The sequence below is a fragment of the Mesocricetus auratus genome, unplaced genomic scaffold (genome assembly GCF_017639785.1).
Source record: "Mesocricetus auratus isolate SY011 unplaced genomic scaffold, BCM_Maur_2.0 Super-Scaffold_100014, whole genome shotgun sequence".
Classification (NCBI taxonomy): domain Eukaryota; kingdom Metazoa; phylum Chordata; class Mammalia; order Rodentia; family Cricetidae; genus Mesocricetus; species Mesocricetus auratus.
Genome location: NW_024429197.1, coordinates 11,511,110 through 11,538,333, shown reverse-complemented (window position 1 = coordinate 11,538,333; position 27,224 = coordinate 11,511,110). Strand labels below are relative to the sequence as shown.

The 27,224-nt window shown below is 52.0% G+C and overlaps 1 protein-coding gene across 6 annotated transcripts in view; it reads right to left on the bottom strand.

The window, feature by feature from the left end:
* Positions 1-26,626, bottom strand: part of Ptpru (protein tyrosine phosphatase receptor type U) — a 75,396-nt gene extending 48,770 nt beyond the window's left edge. For 4 of the 6 annotated variants that reach the window (XM_013120220.3, XM_005079530.4, XM_013120222.3 and 1 more), the window contains exons 1-7: positions 26,425-26,625; positions 11,591-11,722; positions 8,187-8,458; positions 7,684-7,765; positions 7,464-7,579; positions 7,024-7,198; positions 6,283-6,576 (exon numbers count right to left, since the gene is read on the bottom strand). In XM_013120220.3, the coding sequence (XP_012975674.1) occupies positions 6,283-6,576; positions 7,024-7,198; positions 7,464-7,579; positions 7,684-7,765; positions 8,187-8,458; positions 11,591-11,722; positions 26,425-26,497 (1,144 nt within the window). In that variant the 5' untranslated portion in view covers positions 26,498-26,625. Of the gene's footprint in view, positions 1-6,282; positions 6,577-7,023; positions 7,199-7,463; positions 7,580-7,683; positions 7,766-8,186; positions 8,459-11,590; positions 11,723-26,424 lie in introns of all 6 variants that reach the window. The other 2 variants (XM_013120221.3, XM_013120223.3) reach the window with 1 other exon arrangement.
* Between the last annotated feature and the right edge of the window lie 598 nt (positions 26,627-27,224).

Here is a 27,224-nt window from a genome sequence, read left to right as displayed (position 1 = left end):
GGTCTTTGTTTGGAGTCTACCCACCTGGCCCCTGCACCATCCCCACCCTGGCTAGCCTAAGGAAAAATGCTTCCCTGTACCTGACACTAGCGGGCACTTGGCCTGAGGCAGGGGCTGTAACAGCTGCTGCTGCCATCAGTCATTGGAAATCAAGACTGGTCAGCTGCATGGTTAATACTGGTTACAAATCTGGCAGGCTCTAGGATCACGTGGGAGACAAGTCTCTAGGTGCACCTGGTGAGGTTAACTGAGGTGGGTGGTACTATCCCGTGAGTTGGATCCCAGACTGAGGAGAAAAAGGGATCCAGGAACCAGCACCGGATTCTGTCCTCCCTGACTGTGCCTGCAGTGTGGCCAGCTGCTTCAAGCTCCCGCAGCCTTCACTTCCCCACCGTGATGGACTGTACCCTCAGACTGTGAGCCAAGGTAAACTCATCTTCAAGTTGTTCGGTCTCAGGGTATTTTATCACAGTGACAGGAAAGTAACCAAGAAACCAGCTCTGCCTCTGGCTCTGCTGTGACTCGCAGTGCAGATTTGGTCAAGGGGCTGAATCTCTAAACCTTACTTTATTCACTTGTAAAATGGGAATGATCAAAAGTTATGACTAACAGGTAATAGCCTCACATCATGAGGAATTGAGTCAGACTACAAGGGCAATAGCTCCTAGCCATAAGGAATAGCTTAACACCAGCCTGACCGTTCAAGTCCACCTGCAGAAACTACATGCCCAGGTATCAAAAACAACTCACTCTGCTCCCAGTCAAACCACAAAATATAGTTGTAACTTCCTGACATCTGTGTGTGTGTGGGGGGGGTTACATGCCTGAGTCTTCTGCCTCAACACACTCCCACACCACACATTTTTTTTGACTTTTTGATACAGGATTTCTCTATGTAGCCCTGGCTGTCCTGGAATTTGCTCTGTAGACCAGGATGGCCTCAAACTCAGAGATTCATCTACTGGTGTCTGCCTCCGGAGCACTGGGATTAAAGGCATGCCCCACCATCATCCAGCTAAGCAGTCATTCTTTTTATGTAGTTGACAGCACACACTTTATTGACTGAGCCATTTCCCCAGCCCCACAACCTGGGTTCTTGACCCACTGTCTGATTACAAGCAAGTCCCTTCCCCATCTGGATTTCAGTGTCCCCATCTGCACACTCAGGAGAGTACAGTTGAGATTCTCCATGTGCCTCAAGCTCTGATTTCTTTTATTCTAAGTGGCAAGTCAAAAATGCCTTTGAAACATGAAGAACACATAATGATGACAGCTGTCACTTACGGAGAGCCTGTGGTGTGCCAAGCACAGTACTTTACATGCATGTAATGTGCTCCCTACAACTGCCCAGATTGACCCAAAATACTGCAGGGCCCCAAGGATTAGTTTCACGTGTCCTTCTCCTCATTTACATTCCCAAAAAACCTAAACGGGGTTTTTAACCTCAACACTATTGGCATCTTGGACCAGATAATTACTTGTCATTGAACACTGTCCATGCACTGCAAGAAGTTTAGCTGTCCCTGGCCTCTGTCTCTTTATGCCAGTAGCACCCACCAGCAGCAACCAGAATGACAGAAGTATGTCTCCAGACACCAGCAAATGTCTCCTAGGAGAGAAAATCACCCCTGTTGAGAACACTAACACGAGAGATATGATCTTGCCACATGGCTTTAAATGCCACCAACACCATCTCTGTAATGACATCTTTCAGATTCATACCAGCATCCTGCACCCTTCCCTCAGTCCCTTGCTCATCCATCCAGCTGCCTGGTAGAGACCGCCACTGGCACATTTAATGGCGTCTCAAAGCCATTGTGTCCAAAGCTCAGCTCCTGATCAATGACACCCCCCAGGTCAGCTCCCCACACCAACTCTGTTGCTGTGGGCTCCTTTGCAGTGACAGCTCCATCAGTCCAGTTGCTCAAGCAAAACACCTTGGAGCATCCTCGAGTCTCTCTATTTCTTTCTTCCTCATCCCCTAGCAGATCTATCAGCAGATGCTATCGACTTCAGAACCAACCAGACTGAGCAACTTGTCATCACTGCCATCATGGTCACTTCCACTCGACTTCTGGCTACCGTCTCTGGCTGCAGCAGCTGCAAGAGCCTCCCCCTGGAGCTCCTTTGGGAACCCTTGCATTCTGTCATGGTCTGGCTAGGGGAAGAAAATGTTTATTTGGCTTACACTTCCACATCATGTCCCATCATCCAGGGAAGCCAGGGCAGTGGCGCACTCTCTCATGGCTTGCTCAGTCTGCTTCCTTACAAAGCCTAAGATCACCTGCCTAAAGGTGACACCACCCACAGTGGACTGGGACCTCCCATACCAATCGATAATCAAGAAGACGCCCCACAGCTGTTCTCACAGGACAATCTAATATAGGCATTTCCCCCATTGAGGATCCCTCCTCCTAGGTGACTTGTTTGTGTCCACTTGATAAATACTAGCCAGCGTCCCTCCTATAGTCATTTCTCCACAATATATCCAGAACAGACCTTCTCAACACCAGTTGCCCATGCTCACTCCTGATCCCCAAGCCCTGACATCAACTCCTTCAGCTCACTTGACTCTGGGTCTGACATTCCAAGCTCTACTTAGACATCCTCTCACGGGTCTCCATGCTCCCTCCTCCAGGCCTGACCGGCCTGTTCCTTCCCTAGCTGTCTCCCTATGGCACACCACCTAGCTCAACCCCTCGCCTCCTGCATGGCTCTGCTCAGATGCCACCATCTCAGTACGACAGTCCTTCAGCTTTTTATAAATAACAACCCCCAACCTCCCCATCCCTTGCCCTGATTTATTCCTCTTCACACGCTTATCACCATCTGACAGACTATATATTTCACTTGTTTACTTATTTATCATCTGCCTTCTTCTGCCAGGACAAGAGCTCCCTGCAGAGTTTTAAGAGGACTCAAATGTTGATGGCCTCTATCTGGGGTGCAGCCCATGTATCGCCAGCAACTGTCGCATTACCTGGCACATAATAGACACTCAATAAGCATCCACTGCCTGAATCTTCACACTACCCCATATGGTAGAGATTAGTGTGTTTCCACTTAGAAAACAAGAAGACTGAAGCTCTCAGTAGGTACGCCACCTGACCCAGACCCATCAGTTAGAAGGCAATCACCACAGGGAGACTGAGCCATCACCCAAGTATCTCTCTCCCAAAGTCTGGTATTGAACTAGATTTTAGGTGACCCACAAATCAGCTTTTAATAAGACTTAAGAATATGAATTACAGGCTTTCAAGATGGCTCAGTAGGTAAAAGACACTTGCTTTCAAACCTGAGGACCTGAGTTCAATTCCTTTTTAACATCAATTGCAAAAACAGTTTGACTCTTAATCTTAATCTCATACATTATCCAAAGCAGACCATGGATGTTGTGCTGGTTTGAAAGAAAATGACTCCTGAAGGGCGTGGCACTATTAAGAGGCGTGGCTTTGCTGGAGTGGGTGTGGCCTTGTTGAAGGAAGTGTGTCACTGTGGAAGTGGGCTTTGAGGTCTCATATATGCTCAAGCCACATCCAGTGCCACAGCCCACTTCCTGTGACCGTCTGATCAAGATGTAGCCAGCACCATGTCTGCCTGCTAACCGTCATGTTCCAACATGATGATAGAGGACTAAATCTCTGAAAATGTAAGTCACCATAATGAAATGTTTTTCCTTTACAAGAACTGTTGCAGCCATGGTGTCTCTCCACAACAATAGAAACCCGAACTAAGACAGATGTAAAGATGAAACAGTTAAACTTTTTGATAGAAAAAAAAATAAAAGAAGAAATAAGAAAAGATCTCTGGGAGTTAGGGCTAGGCAAGGGACTCTTAAGATTGACTTCAAAAGCACTGGGAAATTTGAGAAACAGGACTCCATCAAAATCTAAAATGTTGATTATCAATCCATACAATGTGTCAATGACAATGAGGGAACAAGATCTCTACGTGAGAAATACCTACAGACTATGCATCCATTATTATATTAATGGTGTGTTCTAGATACACCTAGTATCTACAGTGCATAAAGAATTCTCAAAACTCAACAGGAAAAAAAAGAGTAATTCTATTAAGAAATGAGCAATGGTATGAACAGGCAATTCAATGACGAGAACAGGCAGTGGCAGTCATGTGTGGAAAGATGTTTAGCAACACTAGACTTTAAAGAAATGCAAATTAAGACCATGAAAAGGGAGGGAGAAGGCTGGAGGGAGGGCTCAGCTGTTAAAAGCAATTGATGCTCTTGTAGAGGTCCTGGGCTTCCACCCCCAGCAACCACTCGAGGTGATTTACAACCCTGTATGTAACTGCAGCTCCAGGGAGAAATCAACACCCTCCTCTGGCCTCCTGCACACGGAAGACACAGACACAGATACACATACACACACAAATGCACACACACACACAATTGAAAATAAATATTTTTAAAACTGGTATGAAATATTGTTCCTGATGGTCAAAACGTATAAACAGTCAGGTGGTGGTGGCGCATGCCTTTAATCCCAGCACTTGGGAGGCAGAGACAGGTGGATCTCTGAGAGTTCCAGGCCAAGCCTGATCTACACAGTGAGTTCTAGGACAGGCTCCAAAGCTACAGAGAAACCCTGTCTCGGAAAAAAACAAATAATAATAATAATAACCCAAGTATCTGTCCACCGGTGAATGGACAACTTAAGTAGGAGAAAGTTACACAACACAACCAAAAGGAATGCAGTAATGGCAACACACTATAGCACGAATAAGGCCAAATAAAAAAGCCACCTGCAAAAGACTACAAACAATCATACATGGTTCCAAAATATACAATATCTACAAAGAGCAAATCAAAAGAGGGGAAAGCGGATTCATGTTTGCTTGGGGCTTTAGGATTAGGATGAACTGGGCAACTGTTAAACGGTGGAAGGGTCCCACTTAAAACCATGACATGTTCCAAAATCAATCATATTAAATAGTTGTTCAACTCCATAGATACTGAAAGCTTCTAAACTGTATAAAGAATGACATGTATGAATGCAGATTATATTGCAATAAATCTGTTACCAAAAAAAAGATCCAAAAACAGCAATTCCAAAAAGGTTATATACTACATGATGTCATCCTGCAGAGGACAAAATTCTACAAATGTAAGACAGATCTGTGGTTACCAAGGGGGTGGGGTGGAGGAAGAGAGAAGTGGATGGGGTTCTAAAACAGTGATGTGAATTTGTCTGTAGGGGATACTGACGGCTCAGGGTTCCCACTGTAGCACTGAGTACACAAAGCTACACAGGTGTTAAATTACACAGAACTAAATACACATACAGAGGCACAAACACAGGAAACTGTTCAGGGACTCTGTTAAGATGCCAGTGGAGCCTAAGGATGTCAATTTTTTGCTACACATTTTTGTTACATTGTATTATTTATTATGCAGGTGCCCATGGTGGGTGGGGCACAAGCATACCACAACACACATATGGAAGTCAGAAGACATCTTATGAGAGTAGGTTCTCTCCTTCCACGATGTGAGTCTCTAGGTCATCGGGCTTGGCAGCCTGCTAAGCCACCTTGCCAGCCCCAGAGGTCAATCTTCATTGTGAAATTAAACTATAGTTGTACAAAATGTATCTATCTATTGAGGAAAACATGATAGAGGCTGGAGGACCTCTGCTTTTTTCTTACAAGAGCATGTGGATCTACATTGAGAATCCACATTTTCACTAAGAAAAGTCCAAAAGCAACTGCACACTGACATCACACAGAACCCTGCTCTCCATCCGTGTCTCTTCTGATTAGTCTTCCGCTGCAGGTGCATCATGGGTCCTTAGCAACTACTCCTTCACCCTCTTAAACAAGAAGAGATGACTTTGGGCTCAATGCCAGGCTCAGGGAAGGAATCCAGACAAAACCTACCACACACAGTTTTTAATTGATAGTGTTTAAGAAGACAGAAGCCCCATCTCTGCCACTTACTAGCTGTGTGTTCTTTGCCCAGTCAACTAACATCTCTGCCTCAGTCACCTCCTCTGTGAAATGGGTATGACCACAGCACCTATGTCATATAGCCTTCTGGTAAGTTTTCTGATTTGTTTTCTTGGTTTGCCTGTTTGTTTTGGTTTTATTTTTTCTTTGTCTCTGTTGTTTGCTTGCTTTGCTTTGTGAGACAAGCTATGGAAAAGTTGCCTCCATGTTAGAAGACTAACATCCAGCCAGAGTCCCTGCCTTGTGGTAAGGTTGAAGTTAATAAATGCGTGTGTATCAGGAGGCTTTGCTACCTCTATGGAATGGGGAACAACCCACCTGCACACTTGGTCCGGCTGAGCAGTGGTGGCCCCGGGCGGCCTGTGCCTCCATCCCCAGGACGCGTGAGCAGCACACTGATCTCATACTCGGTGTCTGGGTCAAGATGCCACAGCTTGTAGGTCTGCAGATTGACAGCATGCACCTCGGCCCACGGGCCCCGAGCCATGCGGTACTCGATCTCCTTGCGCACGATCGGCCCGTCGCCAATGATGGAGTTGGTGTTGAGCTGGATGATGAGGTAGGTGGGGCCTGCACGCAGCAGCTGTGGGGGCGCGATGGGGGTGGGAGGCTCTGCAAGGACATGCAGGAGAGGAGGTGCCTACTGATGCTGCCACGTGGCCCTAGAACTCCCATAGCTCAGCCACACCCACTCGGAACTCCCAAGCCCTGGCCTGGAGAACTCCAGCACACTTGCTGGGTTAGCACCTGGAAGGTGAAACTAGACATAGTCTCATTCCCTGTACCCTCCTCCCACACAGGCAGCCCGCCCATCCCTCAATGACACTGTTCCCTTCACAGGTCCATCAGTTCAGGTCACAGCCAGAACCTAACTCTAACCCCTTCTGCTACCATCACCAGACCCTCCCTGTCCTCTCTCAGGCCCCCAAGCCGCTCCCAAACCCTCCACTAAACCTGCCCTAGGACCCCAACCAAGTCCTCTAAGGAGCTAGCTTCAGGCACAACCCTATCTTATCCTGCCCCTGCAGCTCCAGCCGTCCTCAAAGCCAATCCGCTGACCTTTGACGATGAGCTCCGCAAAGTTGGAGACACCAGCCCCGCGCGGGGCCTGAGACACGCAGCGATACAGATCCTGCTCAGCTCGGTCTACAGAGGCCAGAGGGAAAGTGGCCAGGAAGCGCCGGTGGCTGATGTGCCGCACCCCTGCAGCAGGCAGCAGCACCCCACTCTGCCGCTGAGGGGAGAGAGGGATGGGAGAATCAGGGAGGATTCCAACCGGGCAGTGTATATGAGTCCCTACTATCCCAGGGGCATTTGAGGATCCAGGAACTGTCCTCCGCGCTGGGGTGAAGGGGAATCCAAGCTGGCCGAGCGCAGCCTGGGTGGGAGGCAAGACACAGTGTATAGATGCTGAGGCTCCCCAAAAGGGAGCCAAGGCTAGGAGAGGTGTCCTGCCCTCTAGCACCTTCCTGGGCAAAGTCAACGTGGGACACCCTCACCTGCAGGAAGAAGCGCTCTGCCTCTGCAGCTCTGCCTGCTGCCATGCATTGGAAGGATGCATTCTGGCCCGCATTGACCTCCACGTCTCCAAGGCGGGAGAAGTGAGGGGCCTTTGCTGTGGGAAAACAGGCAGAGCCCCAGCATGAGCTGGGCCTGCATGCCCTGCAGGCAGGAGCCAAAGCTACCCTCATCCTTGTGTCCAAGTGGACAGGGACTCACCACAGGGGTAGCTGAATAGCAAGATGTCATCTAAGCCTATGTAGCCCTTGTGGTCTGGGGAGATGAGGGCCTCAAACAGCACCTGAGGGAAGTGGGAAGCCAGTTGTCAGAGAGACATCCCTCCAGCCCAGCTTGGGCCCCAACCCAGCCCCCTCTCCACCAACAGATGCTAACCCAGCTCACATGACCCTCACTACCAGACCAGCTGGTTCAGGGGTGTAGGTAGAGAAAGCAAGGTCAAGGTCAAGTCTAGAAGATCCATTCCAGCTCAGACAGTCCCTCAAAACAGCAGAATCCTTCTAGTTAGAATTTTCAGCTGAGTATTGTTCCAACTCACCTTCAACACCGGCCACTCCATTAACAATGACCTCTGACACTCTACCCACACTGACCCCAGACTAACTCCAAACATGACCCCAGACTGACTCATGATGCTGGGCTGATATTAGTTCCACCCTTGTCTGAAAGCCCAAGTTGACCAACTGACTAAAAACCCAACCCACCTGATATTCATTGGGCCAGAAAGTGCTGACGGCCAGCTCAGCCTGGTGCCACTGCCGGCCATGGGATCCAGTCATATTCCACACCGCACTGCCCAGAGGGCCCCCATTCACACGCACATAGACACCTAGAGTGCCTGGACTGTGCCCATCCCGGCTATACAGGAAGTAGCTGAACTGCACACAGTGGGTGTCATTCTCACTCAGGGTCTGGAAAACAATATGGGCCCTCTGGCCTGGAGCATGCTGGGAAGCATTGACCATCAAGTAGGCACCTGGAGAGAGAAAAAGAAGAGGCAAAGCTACCTTAGGGAAGGCCAAGATCACACTGAGAAGGGACAGAAATGAAGAACCCACCAGGAATCAAGGGTTTGGGCTCTGATGGGAGTTTCCAGTTCTGATCAGAGCTTTGGTCCTTTAGGGTAGATCCCTCCCCCTCCCCAGAGTCTGTTTCCAAAGGAGAGGGCTGAAACAGTAGAAAACACAAACTCAACCTTTGTCAAAGCCCATATGGCCCCTCACCATCCACAGGTCACCAGTTTCCCAAGCTCTGTGCTCCTGGGAGGTAAGGATTAGGTCATTCTTATTCTCAGGAATCAAGAACCTGGCACAGGGCAGGCCCTCTGTTCTAGAATTATTACTGTTTACTGTTTCCAAAACCTCAAACACTTCCCGGTGCTGGGTAGCCACTTTCCCTCTGGCTCTGATCGTTTATGAAGTGTGAGACAGTCTTGCTACCAGGCTGCCATGCCACAGGCCCTTGTTGAGTCCTCAGACAGGCTCTGAGCCCAAGCTTGATGAATATGTAGGACAGACTGAATGGAAGGATTAACTTCCCTTCCTGAGCTAACCAGATTCCAACACAAACACCCCACGTTCCAACCTGAAGTTCCTCCAAGTGTTATGGAGATCAGGACCTGGCTGGGATTGTGGCTTCCCTTGGGGAGTTGGGAGGAGGGGTGAAGCTGCCAAGGAGAGACCCAAAGCCATCAGGCATGGTCTCCTCCCAGGCTTAGCTGATAGCACATTCTGAGCCTGCTCAGTAGTGCTCCCCCAGGGACTCAGCTAGTGGGCATCTCATTCATCTCCCTGAGCCTGGAGCCCTGTGAAGGCGGCTGCTGCCTGTGTCCTGCAGGGGTAGGGAATGAATCTCCAGGTCCCTATCTCCACTGAACCCTAGAAGGGGCACATCCTAGCCAGACACTTCTTAGCCAGCTCCTGTGGACTCTCACCTCCCCTAAGGTAGTTCCCTGTTCCAATGTGACACCTTCTTGCCCGTCCTTCTCCTCTGTTCCCTGACGCACTCTCCACCTTGTCATGCACTCCTCCACCTTCATGGTGGTGTGGGAGGGGTGAGGGGAGTCAAGACAGGGCTTCTCTGTGCAATAGCTCTAACTGTCCTGGAATTTGCTTTGTAGACCAGGCTGGCCTCGAACTCACAGAGATCAACCTGCCTCTGCATCCTGAGTGCTGGGACTAAAGGTGTGTGCCACCACCTCTGGGCCTTAAGCCAGAACTCTTATATCTACATATAGCTATGCCTATTAAGACCTGGGTCTAGGGGTACAGAGAGGTCACCCAGAGCCCCTGCAGGGTAGGAACCTTTATGCATTTCTCTCAAATAAGCTAACCAGTAATAATTCTAGAACAGACATATACAAGGATCAAGGACCCTGAAGAGACAGATAAACACACCCAGAATGACACAGATGGACAATGACCAGACTGGTAAGGAGAGCCATAGTAGTAGCAGCGTCTACTTCCAGAGCCCAGCCAGCCAGCCAGGCCTCAGGGGCCTCTCACCTAAGGCTGCTTCCACCCACCGCCAAGAGTCACCATTTCCCTGGCCTACTCTTCCCAGCTTATATCATCTTGTCCGTGCTGTGAGCTGAACAGCCAAGGTCACCTCTATTAGTGGGACACAGGTGAGGTCACCTCTATAGTGGGACACAGGTGAGGGAAATTCTGGCTGTCTGTTTTAAGGTTCCTTCACAGGCAACACAGGCCTGGTCAGTAACCAAGTGACTCATTTGGCCTCCATCTCTCCCCTATCCTTTTCTTTTTCCTTTTAAAAATATTGTGTGTGCCCAGCAGTGGCGGCACACACCTTTAATCCCAGCACTCGGGAGGCAGAGACAGGCGGATCTCTGTGAGTTCGAGGTCAGCCTGGTCAACAGTGCAAGTTCCAGGACAGCCTCCAAACAATACAGAGAAACCCTGTCTCGAAAAACCAAAAAAAAAAAAAAAAAAAAAGATGTGTGTGTGTGTGTGTGTGTGTGTGTGTGTGTGTGTGGTTTGTTTATCTTTGTTACATCTCTGTGTAACAGCCCTGACTGTTCTGGACCTTTCTTTTTGCCTGCCTCTTCCTCCTGAGTGCTGGGATTAAAGATATGCACCACCACACCCAGCTAAAAAGATATGTATATATTTTAATTTTATGTGTCTGGGTGTTTTGCCTACGTGTCTGTGAACCACATATGTGCAATTCCTGAAGAGTCGTCAGAAGGCGTTGGATCCCCTGGAACTGGAGCTGACTGTGACCTGCCATGTGGCGCTGCGAATAGAACCCACCTAGGTCCTCTGAAAGAGCAGCCAGGGCTCTTAAGCACTGAGCCATCTCTTCAACCTCCCACCTCCTTTTTTCTTTTCTTCCAGTTTTATTTGGGGGACAGTATCTCACCAAAGAACCCAGGCTGACCTCAAACTTTTGGCCCTCCTGCCCTAGCTTTATGTCTGCTCTTAATTCTCAGTTGGTTCTGCACCCAGTGAGGAGGTCTACCAGTCACCAGGCACTCTCAAGTATCCTCACCATAGCAACTACACAACTGACTCCCTGGGTGCCACCTCTGTGATGTGGGCTACTATTCTCCCACGTCACCATCAAGACAACAAAGGCACCGGGCGGTGGTGGCACACGCCTTTAATCCCAGCACTCGGGAGGCAGAGGCAGGTGGATCTCTGTAAGTTCGAGGCCAGGCTGGACCAATAGCCTCCAAAACAATACAGAGAAACCCTGTCTCATAAAAACAAAACAAAACAAAACAAAAAAAGACAACAAAGGCTCAGAGCTGGCTAGATGGTGGGGCCAGGACTTGAACCATGTCTTATAGATTCTGGAATGAGTGTTCTCAAAGCTATCATCTGAGTAAGAGACCAGTACCAGACATCTAGCCTCCTGACTCCCAATCCAGGGCTCAAGATGCCCAAAGTGCCTGGTGCTGAGGTAGGAACGGTGTAAAGCTGACATTGGGAAGGACGGGGCTCCCAGGAAGAGGGCAGAGGCATATCCAGAGACCCAGTACCACTTCTCCTCAGTGTCTTCAAGTCCCAGGAAGAGCAGGAGACCCTGAGAGAAAACTAGGAAGGCCTGGAAGGAGAAAAGCAGTAGTGACGGAGAGGAGGCTCACCATGGGGCAGGTCTGCAGGGGCCCGGGTGCCAGGGTGGATCCGCACTTGCTCCCACTGGAAGTCATCATACTGAGCCTGGCTGTACTCGCAGGGCACGACTGGGTCACTCGCCTCCTCAAAGGTGCAGCCAGCTGGGAGGGCAGGGACTGATTAGCTAAGGCCAGGCAAGGCCACTGACGAGGAGGACTCCAACACAGCCCTTCAGGGTTCCCCACTATCCCCTCCTTCTGCCCAGGCCACCCTCTCCCCTCCTCATCACGGTTCCCTCCAACTAACCAAGTTCTCCCTCCTCTGCCCCCAAATCCTCTCCTCACTGTCCCTCACCAGTACCAAGACTTTCCACTGCCCACTCCCCCACCACGTCCCAGGATCTCCAACAGTTCAGTCATCCAACAAGACCCTCCTCAATAAAACCAGACACTGCTGTTGCAAGCATAGATTCAAATTAACCTACAAGACCAGCCCTAGGTTCATCCCGCGTTGCTGGCTGGGAAATGGGGGCCCAGCATAGCATGATGATAAGCTCCAAATGTACAATGGCACCGCCTGTGTCAGGTGACATGATAGACACCAAGGGAGTTCAGTCACTGCCCAAAGTCAGTCAACTTAGATCTCTGTCCCCAGGGATGTGACCTAGTATGGCCCTGTGTGGACTGAACAGACGTGTGGCGAGAGGAGGTTAATTCTGGTGACTGGAGACCGAGATTAATAATCTGACTGACAGGGAAGCGAAGGAAGGGCCTGAGATGCAGTGAGGCCCTCCTGGTAGGGAGGCCCACTGTGTCTCAGCTGGTTCATCAGCACCTGGAGTTGGTATCAAATAAACACAAGCCTCACTGGTTCTGGAAGGGATTTGAGCCGAGCCTTGCACCCACTCCCCAGCCATCGTGTCTGCAGCCCCAGCAAACTGAACAGTGTTGAGAGAACTGGCAAGAAATCAGGCCAGGCCTGTCCTGCCTGCCTGTCAGACCCATTTGACGGATGAGGTGACCAAGGCTCTGAGAAGCAAAGGCATTTGCCCGTGGTACAGCACAGTGATGGACACCGGAGACTTGGGCTAGACTCGGGATCGAATCTTGACTTTGCCATTTGCCATCCCTAGCAACTTTGGGCAAGTTGCTTCCTCTTTCTGAGCCTCGGTTTCCCCACCCACACATGCAATGGCTGAAGATCTACATCAACGCATGTGAGCCCCCGGGGAAACACCAGCGTAGGTGTGCCACTGGTTCCCGTAGGAGGAAAAGGAGCCAGATTTGAATCTGTGTCCATCCAAAGTCCACACTCCCCAGGCACTTGAGAAGGGGCAGGATGAGCTTCTTCTGGGTCTCAAGAAAGGGGAGGGGCAGACAATAAGCCAGCAGGTGAGTGGCACGGGTGGGGCAGCCAGTGGTTCCCTTTGAGGGCTCACTTGTGTGTGGCCCATTTGCACGTTTCTGCCGGCCCATAACATGGCACAGGAAAACACAGGCAGAACTAGGCGTGACCGGGATTGTCATTGCTGGGGGTCTCTCATCTCCTTGAACCCCACCAGAGAATGGGAAATAATGAGATGTGCATGATCCCGCGCTGAGCAGACTGGTGTCCAGGCAGGGCACCCAGGGTGCTTTCTGCCTCTTTGTTTGAAAGGCTCCAGTCAGCGCTGTGCCCTCGGGCATGAGATAAGTGAGTTTTAATGTCATCTGGGTTGGGAGGGCCCAGCTCTCCCCTTGAAAAGAGCCCACTGTGCATGCAGCACAAAAAGAAAGGACAGCTAGTGAGTGGTCTTCCTGGAGGAGGGGAGCACTCACTTCCCGCCCTTGGGGGTCCCAGCCGATCACTGGGGCAGACTGTAGGAAAACTTAGATCCTGGGCTGGAGGCCCTTCTGGTTCCTTCACAAAGGCAAAGTAGCTGCCCCAGGCCTCTCCTCCAGGGCCCTGGCGGGCCTGAGGTAGCCAGCCCTGTGGTTTCTTTCCATCAGTCCTCAGCCAGGCACAAGACCAGACAGCATTCCCAGAGCTTGCTGACCTCAGCCTAACAGCCAGACTGGGGTCTCAGACCACAATTACATGATTCCACCAAGTGACTGACCTCCCCCGCCCCCCTCCAGGCCGACCTAAGCTAGAGTGGCTCCCTGTTGACTGTGCCTGACCAGAGTGACCCCAGTTTCATCCATATGACACTCCCTAAATGTCAGTCACATAGCCACCAGCTTCTCCGACTGTTGCCCTCTCTATGTAACCACGGTCAGGCTGACTGATTCCATCCAGGATGACCTCTTAGCCAGAGTGACCATTCTCACAAATCTCCAGTCAACCCCAGCCCGGGTCTCTAGTCCAGGCCCAGTTCAACTCCTTCTCTTGGAGGAGGCCGGCTCCCCAGCTCTCCCAGGGGTAGGAACAGCCAGTTCCTCCTGCCAGGCCTTCAGCACCACCACAGGGGGGCACCAGTTACCACCATGCCTGCCCTGACTACCATGAGCAAGCTGCACCAGGAGCTCATCTAGAAAGCAGCTCTGGGGTTATTCTTGTCTCACAGATGGACGGTGTGTGTGTGCTGCTCAGAGACAAGCAGGGGCCACACAGAAGCAATGTGCAGAAGACAAACCGCCTTCCTCATCCAGGGAGAGTAGGCACAGACAAAACAAGACCCCGGTTTGGCTTCACACACAAGACATGTCTCCCCGGACAACGCAGTGCAGCTTGACCTGCGATGGGCACCACTGTGAGAGGCACAAGAAGGACGGGGTAGAGGGCTGGAGTTCAGTGCTACAGGACCTTTGTGGAGCATGTGTGAGGCCGCAGGTTCGATGCCCAAAATGGGGAGGGGGCGGGGAGAAAAAGAAGTTCTATCTTACTTTGGGGGGCTTCCCACCTAAGGAAATGATGGCTAAAAGCGGCCAAGGTTATAAGGTGGGGGATGATACACAAAGAAAAGAAAAGAGGTGTTGGCACAAGGAAGCTACAACTGAACTGAGCCTAGAACCATAGGCGTGACGGGAGGAAGGAAGGGAACCCGTTTGTCCCCTGCACAGGGAGGAGCTCAGGCTGGCTGACACGATGGGAAACCGGAGACTGAGGCCAGTTCTTAAAAAACCTTGGGAGCCAGGGTAAGGAGTTGAACCTCGTTTTTAACTGGGGAGCCACAGGAGGTGCTGGAATGGGAAATGCCCAGATTTCTCATAATTCAAGCAGGTGTCTCTTCCAGAGTGTAACGGGGTCAGGAGGGAACTCTGGACCAAGCTACCAAATGGTCTGGAGCTTAGCGTCAGACTGGCAAGAAAGGGGATCTGAAGTCTCACCCTGAATATAAACAGCACACACTTCACTCAAGAAAGTATGTACATGTTATGTGTACCCGTACACTTGCTTTCCCTAGCCCAATTCAAGTCCCTGAGGCACACGCTGCGCTACGTTAGGCTGGGGACAGGGAGCGAAGTCAAGGCCCTCTTAGGGTACCTCATCTCTGTAGAGAGCTCTCAGAGAGGATGGGTTGAATCAATGCAGGACCCCATGGCTCCCCCAGTCTCAGCTCCAACTAGCCCAGCAACATTCCTCTGCTAATCTCCCCAATCTGGCCAGGCGGTTGCCTGAGCAACCATCAACCACAATTTGGGAAGAAGGGGGATGGCTTATCCACATCCGGCATGCTCTAGGCCTGATGATGTCAGAGACCAGCAAACTCTGGAGGGGCCTGGGAGAGGTGCCCCCAGGGGGTCTCCCTCTCCATCTCTCTCTCCACCCCACCTCGTGTGTGTGTGTGTGTGTGTGTGTGTGTGTGTGTGTGTGTGTGTGACCTAGCTGTGAGCCTGACAGGACCACTGGTAAAAAAAAAAACTCAGCTACAGAACAGGGAATCTGCATCTTAGTCTTGATGTGCCATTGGTTCCCTTCATGACTTGGGGCATGTGATTTCTCTGACCACAGTCAGGATGACCTCTCAGACTAACTATCCAAGATGACCTTAGACAGCATGACCCTTGTCACTGATCTCTGGTCAGCCCCAGCCCTGGGTCTCTAGGCCAGACCCAGTTCAGCTCCTCAACTATGAAATAGAAGCAGGGGTTATGACTCTGATTTCATTTGTGGGAGTTTACAAATGCCAGGGGTGGTGGTGCACTCCATTGATTCCAGTACTTGAGAGATGGAAGAACAGATATGAGAATCAGGAGTTTGGGGTTATCCTCAGCTACATAAATGAGTTTCCAGGCTAGGCTGGGCTACATGAGACCCTAGCTCAAATAAAACAATAGTAACAGTAATAACAATAAGAACAATAACTGGGGGTGTCCTAAGGGAAAGTTTGTGGGCATGAGTGTCTGCCAGCATGGGGCTCTCAGAAATACTTAAAGTTGGTTCATGGAACATACCTATCAGCGGGAAACACATAGATGCATTCTACAGTGGGCGAGCGCCTGGGGGAGGTGGGTATTTGTGTAGGGCAGGAAGAGGGGTGTGTGCGTGCACTCCTGCATGTTTGTGTGCATGTGCATGTGTGATGCGCCAGCCTGTCCTCTAGCCAGGACTGACAAGGCACGTGCTCTGTGTCTGCTGCACCTGCAGCCATGTGTTTTCTGAAGACCCTGTGTAAACAGAGCTTGTTTGCAGTGAGATTTTCATTCTCTGTTTTGTCAACAAAATGGCCAGTTCCCAAGGGTAGCCCCAGAGGAAACAAACCTTCTCTAGACAGACATAAATTAACAGTCTGGGACCTCACACTGCCAGGCACAACCCAACCATAGCCTAGGGACCCAATAGACAACCCCAACAATGCCAGCCTGGCCCACTCTTCCTCCCTCTTCTACATTACTTAACTTACCCCTGGACATTCTTGCCCCACTCAGCCCTGCTTAGCTCTCACTTTCTCCCTTCCTGAAGTCAGGGATAGCTCTGCTGCCTTTGAACCCTATCCCCAAGCCCTGTATATAGCAGATGGCCAACTGTGCCCAGACTTCCTAACACCAAGATCCCAGCTGGTCTAACCTCGACCAGCTGCACTAAGACAAGGATATGACTGTAGCGTAGCCCTAGGCTAACACTTCCAAGTGGAGGTCAGGTATCCCAGAACTGACTCCCGGAGCCCTGAGGAACTGATAAGAAGCAGAGGAGGGCTGGCGGTAAAATACTCATCTAACCACAGAGAGTTCAGCAACCAGGGAACGCACCCAGGGATGACCACAGACTGAGAAAGCCGGAACCACCTAAGGAGCCAACACAGAGCCTAGCAATGCCACCAGCCTGCCATCGCTGAGTATGAGAGGAAGCCAGCTGTAGCCGAGGAACTCACAGCAGACCCGTTCCCATCTCTGTGGCCAACACAGACTATGAATTCCAGAGTCGAGGAGAGGGCTGCTGTATTGGCAGTCCAGGGCTGGACATCATATATCATTAAAAAAAAAAAACACTGAGAAGTGGGTCTCACTGTGCAGAAGTTCAGCAGGCGGAACACACAGATCCTCTGCAGGGCGAATGCCCTGCACGACAGCCGACAAAGACAGCATGGGATAAAGCAGTGCAGGTGTGCACGAGCTCCACGGAGAGGGAGGGCTGTGCGGGGCTACGATGCTGCAGATACAGCACCACAGACAGGCTCCCGCAGCTCTGCACAAGGCCTGGAGCACAAGCGCACGCAACCCCCAGCACTGACATCCGCTAGGCACGGAAATGCCGGTCGGGGCTGTGCAGTGTGGAACCACATGCATCTTGGGTATATGTCACCATATGGGGAGTGTGACAGAATGGAAGGTGGGACCTGGTTCAGAACAGGAGCCTCCTCACAGAAAGGGTCTGCCCAGCACAGGCATGGGGCTGTTACAGCAATGCAGGAAGGAAAGGTTGGAACCCCACACAGAACCAAGCACCAGGGATGGCAACCTAGTCCTGAACAGAAACTAAACGGAGTCCTCAGGAGTGGGGAATCTGCAGACTCCAGGGGTGGGTGAGAGGGGGCACGAAACTGAAACGCCATGATCAAGCCCCGTGGGACAATGGGTTTGGTTCCAAGGCCTCTGGGAAGCTCGGTGGATCACAAAGGGTCACAACCTGGCAGGAAGCCATTTCCTCTCAATGGAAACATCTCCTTTTGGAGGGAGAAGAGAGGAGACAGTCACGCAACTTAGCAGGCTCCAGAAGCTGGGGAAGTTACAGGATTCCCAAGACCTGCTCCAAGGTTATATAAGCAGGAACAGCTCCTGGAGAGAGGAGACTGCAAGCTGCCAGGGATGAGGCTTTCAGGAGAAATTCCTCATGCTGGGGTGGGCTTTTCCTAAATGCAGCTTGCTTTTGAGGTACTGGTGTTTCTACAAGGAACCCCACTAAACTCCGTGCACCAAGCTAGACTTGGGTGGAATTGTTTCTTTGGTCTGTGGAGCAAATATATGTTTGCTCTAGCATCCCCGTGAAAAGTTATGCAATGCAGCCCTACAGAGAACAGATGCATAACAAGGTTGACTCTCTGGGTGGAAGTCCTGTGCTGCTCGGAAGCAATGCAAAACTCAAGCTGCCCCCCAAGTCCAGTAAAAAAGTGCCCATGCTATGTACCGTGTGAAGCAGAGAGGAACTGCACTGAGGACAAAAATGTGACTCTCCCACAGTTCTCCACAGAAAGCTGTCCACAGCCAACGGGACACCTCCATTGTAACACACTCAGGGAAAGGCTGAGATGACACAGGGACAGCCTCAGGGCAGTTGTGGTGGGTGCAGTGTCTAAGGCTGAGCTGTTAGACACATGTCCAGTGAGGTACAGTGAAGCAGTGGACAATGAGATCATGCATACTGTGTTCCTAAAACATGATGTCAGCATACAGAGAAGCTGTGCCTAGAAATAGGAGGTTCACATGACCAGGGCAGTGCAGATGCCCACTGCAAAAATGCAGTGCACTGGATGCCAACATCCAGTGTAGTGGCAGTAGGCCTTGTGTTGCCAGTGAGCAGCCACGTGAGGTGCTGTGCCCAAAGACCAGGTGAGCCTACACGTCTGATGCTACAGACTGCTGTACTGTGTAAACATGCAGAGAGGCTATAGAAAGCCATGCACTGATCTCAGGTGTCATGCTGGGTGAGGGTTCTCCATCCAGACGTCCAGAAAGAGCCACCCTCCCAATGTCACCCTGCTACCCACCAAATCGAGTACCCCACCATGGAAGAGAACCACAGAAAAGTTCAGGGCTAGACAGTTGCAGGATGGAGGCTCTGATCAGCAGGATCCTGCACAAATGGTACCCAGAAACTCTGGGAAAGCCCCACATCACTGTAGCCCAGCATTCCTGCAACGGAACAGCATAGGCTGAGTCGCAGAGCAGTACAGGACACCAGGTCCAGAAACCCAGACTGCACTCATATGAGAAGGCCAGGGCTGAGACACAGTGCCTCTGTCTACTGCGAGGCAGACATAGGTACATTGTGAAGGTGCTGTGGGAAGCACTGTAGAAGTCACTCAGCCTCCCAGGAAACCCAGTGTCTCCAGTTCCGCCAGACTGGAGTGCTGGAAATGGAGGCCGTGTCAGCCTCTATTGCAATGTGGGCTTCTGTCCACCATTGCTCTCACCCTCCAACATCTTCCAGTGATGCTCCAAGGGCACAGGATGAAGGCGCTACCACCCATTGGGCAGGCGGTGCCAAACTCAGCACACTATCTAGGTATTCTATCTGACCAGGGCCTTTGAGGACTGGCAGGCAAACAACAGATTTGAATTCTACTGAAAATCTTTTGGACAATTACAGTGCATCTCCTGGCCCCTAGTCCAGGGTAGTGCAGTATGGGGCAGGACAGTAGAGACAAAGGGAGGGGCCCATTAGATTAGAGCCTGGCAGAGGATGTCGATTGAACAGGAGGCAGATGGGGGAGAAGAGCCTGTCCCAACGAGCCTGGATCCTCACTCCTCCCCCATTCAACACCACCATTGCCTCTCCCCAGGCCTGGACTTCATCAGGGGCACATGGGAAGTCTGAAAATTCTCTCTCTCTCTCTCTCTCTCTCTCTCTCTCTCTCTCTCTCTCTCTCTCTCTCTCTCTCTCTCTCTGACACACACACACACACACACACACACAAGAATAATTCACACTTACTTGGTACTTGCTATGTAACAGGATGTGTTCTAGACTAAGCATGTCCAAATATAAAAGGCATCACATCATCCTGGACACCGTGTAACATCTCCATCTTCATTTCCCAAGTGGGATCACTCCAAGGCCCAGAGAGGTCATTACCCACCCAGATGTCACACAGCGAGAAACAGTGGAAACTAGGAGAACTCAGATGGTGTGGTCTCAGAGCCCATGTTCCAACCCATGATATTCTAGGCACAAACACACATTTACACACGTGCACAACATGACAAGAATAATCTTTTTATGCACTGTGAAGATGTGTCACTCTGATTGGTTTAATATAAAGCTAAATGGCCGATAGCTAGGCATGATTTCCAGGCACAGAGGATGCTGGGAAGAAGGTGGAGATGCCAGGAGACGCAGAGCAAGCAGCATGTGCATTACAAAATACCAAGCTACATAGAGAACGTAGATTAAAAGTTGTGGGTTAATTTAAGTTATAAGAGCTGGTTAGAAACAAGCCTAAGCTATCGGCCAAGCTTTCATAATTAATAGGAAATCTCTGTGTCGTGATTTGGGAGCTGGCTGGCGGGATAGAGACTCACAGTACACTCATGTAAACATGCATGCCCATTCTAAACAGCACGCAGCCTACTCTCTCAGAAGCCATCTCCAGATAGGCTTCTGTCACCTCTCAGCTGTCATCACATCCCCCAGCTGTCCCTCATCTCCTACTCTACATACCCCAGCTACCCCTCAACCTAGTCATTCCTCCAACCCCACCTGCCTCATTGCCAGCTGCCCCATTCTCACACATGTCACCAGCCACCTCCCCCAGCTGTACTCTCAGCCCCAGACTGCACCTCCAGCCCTGAGTGAGGTCCTACCTATAGTGCCCCCATGCTGGTCCCACTATTCCACCTCAACTCTTCCTCTGGCTTCCGTCTTCAACTCCCAGCAACAGTACCCAACCCCCCCCCCACCCCAACTGCCTTTCTCTTGTCCCCTTGGGATCCAATTCTAAGTCCTGGGCTTTGTGTGATGGGAATCCACTCAAGACACCCTGCCCCCCAGAGTCACACAGGCACAGCTCCTTAAAGTTAGCACCACAGGGATGCTCCACCACTTGCCATGCTATGGGGCTACTTACGGAAACTTACTAGCCACCCACTGTCAGTCCTCTGCACCCCAGGACCCCTTTTCACCCCTTCTAAGCCTTCCCTGTAACGTAACATCCAAGGGTTCAAACCAATGCACACTCCCTGAGCACCCACCACATACCACCAAGGGAACCAGAGACGACAAACACCCAGCTCACTCCTCCCAGCTAGAGAAAGGCAGTCTATGATCACGCAAGCCTTAGCAGAGAGAAGTCTACCCCACTGCCCTGTGGGGGCAGGGCAGCTTCACTGTGACAGTGGCAGTGGAGCTAGCATGGAGGGAGAAGAGTGTCTCAGCAAAAAGCACAGAATGGGCAAGGTAGAGACCTGTGGAAGGGCGTGGAAGGCCTAGGGGTCTGCATTGTAAAGCAGATGAGAGGGAGCAGGTTAGGGGCAAGTGGTACAGAGGAGGCTGGTTCCTAAAGGGCTGGCCAAGCAGGCCTGGTCTGCCATGTTAGGGTTGGGGCTTAGCCTTGGGAGCTGAGGAGACTTGAGGTAAAGGAGTGGCAGCACACTGTGACAGCCTCTTTGGTCGCGGGGCAGAGGAGGAGCTACTGTGACAGCCATGACATAATGAAGGTTATGTGTGTGTGTGGGGAGGGTCAGTGCAGAGCAATGGTCTGTCCACACAGGCTCCGCTCTCCACAGAGCCCAGGCCACACTAAAACTCTGCCAGCCTTATCCTTTTAGACCAGGGCTTCTCACCCTTCCTAATGCTGCAACCCTTTAATACAGTTAGTTCCTCATGCTGTGGTGATCCCCAACCATACAATTATTTTGTTTACATTTCATAATTCTTAATTTTGCTACTGTTATGAATCCTGCCGTAAATATCTGATATGCAACTCCCAGAGGGGTCTCAATCCACCGGTTGAGAACCACTGTTTTAGACACACTCAGCCCACAGAACATCATACAAGTATCGGAATGTCCTCCACTTGCCAATATGCTGATAACCACTAGCAATGTGTAACAGCCGAGGACTTGAAACTTGGCTAGTGCAACTGATGAACTAAATTAGTATTCTAATTAATTGTACCTAATTTAAATTTAATAGACACATGTGAGTGAGAAGGCACCACTGCAATGAAAGAGCATTGCCGTCGCCATGGAAGCTTCGGTTGGATAAGGTGATCTGGACAGACAGATGCCCATGGGCCACAGACCCGGAGGCACCAGTCTGCAGCTCAGAGCCACCGTACTATCCTCTCACACCCCAATATTCTCACACCCCGGGATCAGTGCACCCACCCTGGGCACCCAGAAACTACCATTTCAGAAATGCTGGGTGCTCCCCGGGTGTCATGGCAGCTGTTTCTTCCCAACTCCAAACTCAGATCTAGCCACACCAAGGTGACCAGAAGGGTTGGCACCCTGACAGGCCATGCACATGCCTTGTGCACCTGGCCTCCATTACACACACACACACACACACACACGTATAAACACACAGGACCCACTCTGGCTGCCCAGGCAGCAGGATCACACCTGCATACATCTGTCTGCCTCCCCACAATTCCTACAATGGTGGCCTCTCTTCTCTCCAGCTCAGAGACAGCCCCTCAGGATCCAGGAGGAAGGCGATCTGTGACTGAGGATTGAGGCAATGCCTGCCTAACACGGGCCCCCACCCCTCCTCCCGTGTTCACACTGACCGTTGAGACTCGATGCCTCACCAACAGTTGTCCTGATCACAAAAGGCCGGGACTCCTTGGATTGGCCAAGCGGAGCCAGCTGCCAGGGGTGGGGCCAGAGTAGGGGGAGGCAGCACCAGGAGCCTGGGGGGAGGGGCCCTCCTGCAAGAGCCCTCTCCCTTCATTCAGTCTCTGCCAGGGACTCAACCTCTTCAACTCATAGCTCCCAGATGACACTTTCTGGACATGGTCTTTTCACAACATAACACCATCCACCAGCAGAATTCTCCAGATTCTTACCAGGGCAAAAAAAAACCCAAAAACCCTCAGCCTTCAATTCAATGTTCAGTAGAGCCATTGCGCCCCCACCTGGCATCTCCAGCTCTGAACTTGACCCACTTGACTTCATTCATTCTTTTCTGCCTCTTTTTTTTTTTCTTTTTTTTTTTTTTTTTTTTGCTTAAAAAAAAAAAACTATGTCAGTTGTCCTGGCTAGCATGGAACTCACTGTGCAACTCAGGCCGACCTCTAACTTGCAATCAATCCTCCTGCCTCAGCCTCACCAGTACTGAACTATATCACCCAACTTCATTCACTCTTATACGTCACATCCATTTATTAAGAATAGGAGGCTCAGGCCTTGTACCTAAGTATTTGAAGGTCCACAGTGACTTTCCTTATATAGTTCCTGATCTAGTAAGGGTGACAGGACCAAGAGATTGCAATTACAATATCATATAAAAATCCAATCAACTCCTACCTTCCCTTTCCTGGGCTAGAACAGAGAAAAACCAAGGAAGGCTTCAAGGAGGAAGTGATACCTAAACTGAGAGGTAAACTAGGGACTCACATATGAAGATGTGGAATCATAGTCCTGAGGAGAACGCATGGTTTGCACAAGGTCCAGAGAGGAGGAGGTGGGCAGTGGGTACTTTGGGACTACTGGTAAATAAGGCTAGCCAGAACATCTGATCCCAAAACAAGGCGGGGTGGGCCAGGGAGGCAGGGGTCAGAGCGCTGACGGGACCAAGAGGGAAAGAATTCGGAAACTACTGGGGAGCTCTTCCGAGGATTTGAGGAGAGGTTTAAAACGGGCATTTTAGGAAGAGCTCCGGCACAGCGGAAGGAAGAGGCCAGTGCCTTCCTGCAGGTGGAAGACTGAGGAGGGAGAGAAGGGAGAGGTGGGGAGGCATAGGGCAGAACAGAGGGAAGCTACAAAGCACTCCTGCTGCCCTGGCTGACCTAGCTGGGTGTGGAGGCCACCCTACGAGCCCAGCTGCGGACAGCATGGAAGACAGCAGCATGCTAGGGTATGGTCATGGACCTGCCCTGCCACCAGACGTAGTCCGGAAGTGTGGCACAGGCCACCCTCCTGGCTCCCTGCCTAGCCTCCCTGCTGAGCCCCAGAAAGAAGTCTGGTCTGTCCTGACAAGCCCTCTGGGTACCTCTCCCTCGCTCCTGCTGTCCACAACTCTAGCGACCAAAAAGACAGATTGAGCCAGAGCACAATGGGACAAATTATTGTGCCAGATTTGCACAGCTGAGAGACACCACACACAGAACCCCTCTGGGTGACTGGAGAGGTAGACAGGGGACTGAATTCACTCTCTAGACTGAGGACAGGGGACTGCCACCTCCCTTCTTTGTGGGGTTTCTCAATCAGTCTCTAATAGTAAAAGCTTCAAAGGTGCCAGGGAACTTTAGAAGTAAAGTGACTTACCCAAGGTCAACACACACACACAGAGAGAGAGAGAGAGAGAGAGAGAGAGAGAGAGAGAGAGAGACAGAGAGAGAGAGAGAGAGAGAGAGACAGAGAGAGAGAGAGAGACAGAGACAGAGAGAGAGAGAGAGAGAGAGAGAGAGAGAGAGAGAGAGAGAGAGAGAGAGAGAGAGAGAGAGAGAGAGAGAGAGAGAGAGAGAAAGTAGCAGAGGCAAAATTGAACCCATTTCCCTCTAGCCTCTGGGGCTTTGCCACACCCCTCCAACTCTTCTGGTCTTCCCAACAAGGGGGCTTTACATTCTACCAAGTACAGGATCATAACTAACACCATGAAGCAGATAGGGAAATCGAGCCCCAGGAATAAGAATAATCTGCAGTGGGTCTCCCACACCTCAATCCTGACAGTCCATTGTCATGGCAATTGAGGTCCAGGTATGTTTTCAAATCAAGGGGATGGGGTGGGGTGGAGTCGGAGAGTACGGAGGGTTCGATCTCAAATCTCAAAGTGGGGAAGGTTAGAAGGGTTGAGAAAGGTCTAAAAGATAAGTTGCCTGGGTCACCCTCTTGCATACCAGGAGGTCAAAGCTGCAGGGCAAGGCCAGGACAGACAGATCCCAGATGCCCGGGGCAGGCGGGGTGGAGTAGGAGGTTGAACCAAATCACCGGAGGCCAGCTGTCTGGGGCAAGCAGCCTGGAGTCTCTCCCGGGACCCGAGGCGGCAGCGCGTGTCACGGTTCTCCTTCCACCCGGGGCGGCTCCCCGCTACCCCACGCCGGGTGGCTGGAGCCAGGGAAAGAGAAAGCCCTTGAAGAAAAGCCCTGGAAGCACACCCGCTAGAGGGACAAATGCCTTGGGTCGAGGCCTCAGGAAAGGACTGTGGGCCACCACGCACATACACAAACACACCGACACACCTTCCACACAGCACACGATGCGATACGCTCGCGGACGCAGACACAGACGCTGAACACACACATTCAGACAGGCGAACGCACACACACACACACACACACACACACACACGCTCACACACACGCTCACACACACGCTCACACACACCCTCCAAAGGACACCAGACTCGAACGCACACTCAATCGTGCGATCACACCGCAGATCAAGCGGAAGCCCCACGCACACATTCACACACACGTCCGCACGCGCGGCCCCGGCTAGTCGGGAGGCCGCACAAAGTTGCAAAGCAGACGTAGGCAGCGTCCCCGGGGACCGTGGCGTCCCCGGCGCCTCTGGCGAGCCACGATAGGGACGCCGTCCCGCGGCCTCCATCCAGACCCTGCGGGGGCCCCGACTCCGCAGCCCCGCCCGCACCCGGGTGCGCCCCGAGGCCCTCCCCACCCGGGCGCCCCGCGGCCCTGGCGCCGCCTGGGATCAGCCGCCAGCCAGCGCCGCGCGGAACTTGGGAAACAACAAACGGCCCGAAATGTCGGAGTCGGCGGCCACAGCAGCGTCTCCACCCCCTCCTTCCCTCACTAGCCGCAGGGCCGCCCCAGCCTCCGAGGGACGCTACCGCAACAACTTGTTCCGGCCGGGTGCGCCACGCACACGCGCGTGATCATACACACTCACACACACACACACACACACACACACACACATACCCTCAGCTCCCCGCCACACTCGACCACGGCCCAGGAGCGCCCCATGCTCGCAGCGTTCCTAGCCACGCATCCGACACACTCACATCCACTACAGACACGCTCCCCCACACGCATTCTCCCCAGCCCTGGCTTTCACTCGGACCCACACAGCCACTGCACACGCCAAACACTCCCACAGGGACACTCGTGGACACAGCGCGCGTACACACACAGGTTCCGACCCGTTCCCACGCCTGCACACGCACGCAAACCACACACGCGTTCCCGGGCCCACACTCGAGCAGAATCCACAGAACCCTCGCAGCACACGCATAAAACAACACGCGGGTTCTCGAACGCACCAGCAACAGCACTCCCGCCTGGGGAATACAAAAAAGCCAACAAATGCAACACAGTGTCAGACGCAACTCCAGCCAAGCTACCGAAACTCAAATACATAACCCACTTGGCAGCACGGACAGACACCGGCAGACACGAGCATACCCAGTACCCCACGCAGGAGAAACGCACGCCAGCACACTCGCAGCCGCGGCACACAAGCAGCCTCAGCTTGCACACAAACTACGGACACAGCGGTCACAGACACTCGGAACATACGACTGAGCATCCCGCACTCCGACACGCGCGACGAGCCATCCCGGCTCGCGGGATGAGCTCGGAGGGACCGCGCGCGCTTACCTGCGGGAGTCTCGGTCTCCGGCGCGCAGAACTGGAAGGTGAGCGCCAGGACCAGAGCCTGAGCACGGGCCATGGCTGGGGACCGCTGCCTGGGTCCTGGGGACCCGCTGCTGGGAAGGCGACGCCACCGGAGCCGGAGCCCGAACCGAAGGCGAGCGGGAGCCGTAGCGGAGCAGCGCCGCGCGGAGCGGGACTGGAGCCGAGTCCAGAGCGGGAGCCCAAGCAAGAGGGGCGCTGACGTCAGGCCCCCGGGCACGAGTTCCGCGGTCTCGAGGCGTCCCCTGCTGGCGGTGGCGCGCGCTGCGTCCGGGGTCCCTGGGCCCGCCGGCCCCGGCGTGCCCTTCCCCCATTCCAGCACACCGTCGAGAAGACCCAGTAGTCACATCAGCATTCTCAGACAGCGCATTTGTAGCCCACGGCTGAGACTGTGATTCAGGGACACTTGGCTTCTCTGTCCCCTCCTTTGCTTAACTTCTTTTTACCTTGAACCCTCCGAATATACCTTCCCACCTCCCTCCAATGACCGAGCACTCCTCACCTACCAAAAAATGTTGTTGGGCTTTAGAATTCTGGCTTTTACTTTCAGTAACATGAAATTCATCTCTCTCATTAACTCTCGTGTCTCCTATAGTAACCTCTGGCTGCTCCGGGTAAATAAATTTGGAACTTTGCCCAGCTCAAGTTCTTGCACAACCACCAGCAAACTACTTGTCAGTGACTACATAAGATCAGGTGCCATGTATGTGCCTCTCTCGCTGAGACTCCGTTAATCTTCACCATCGTCCTAGGAGGCATAGACT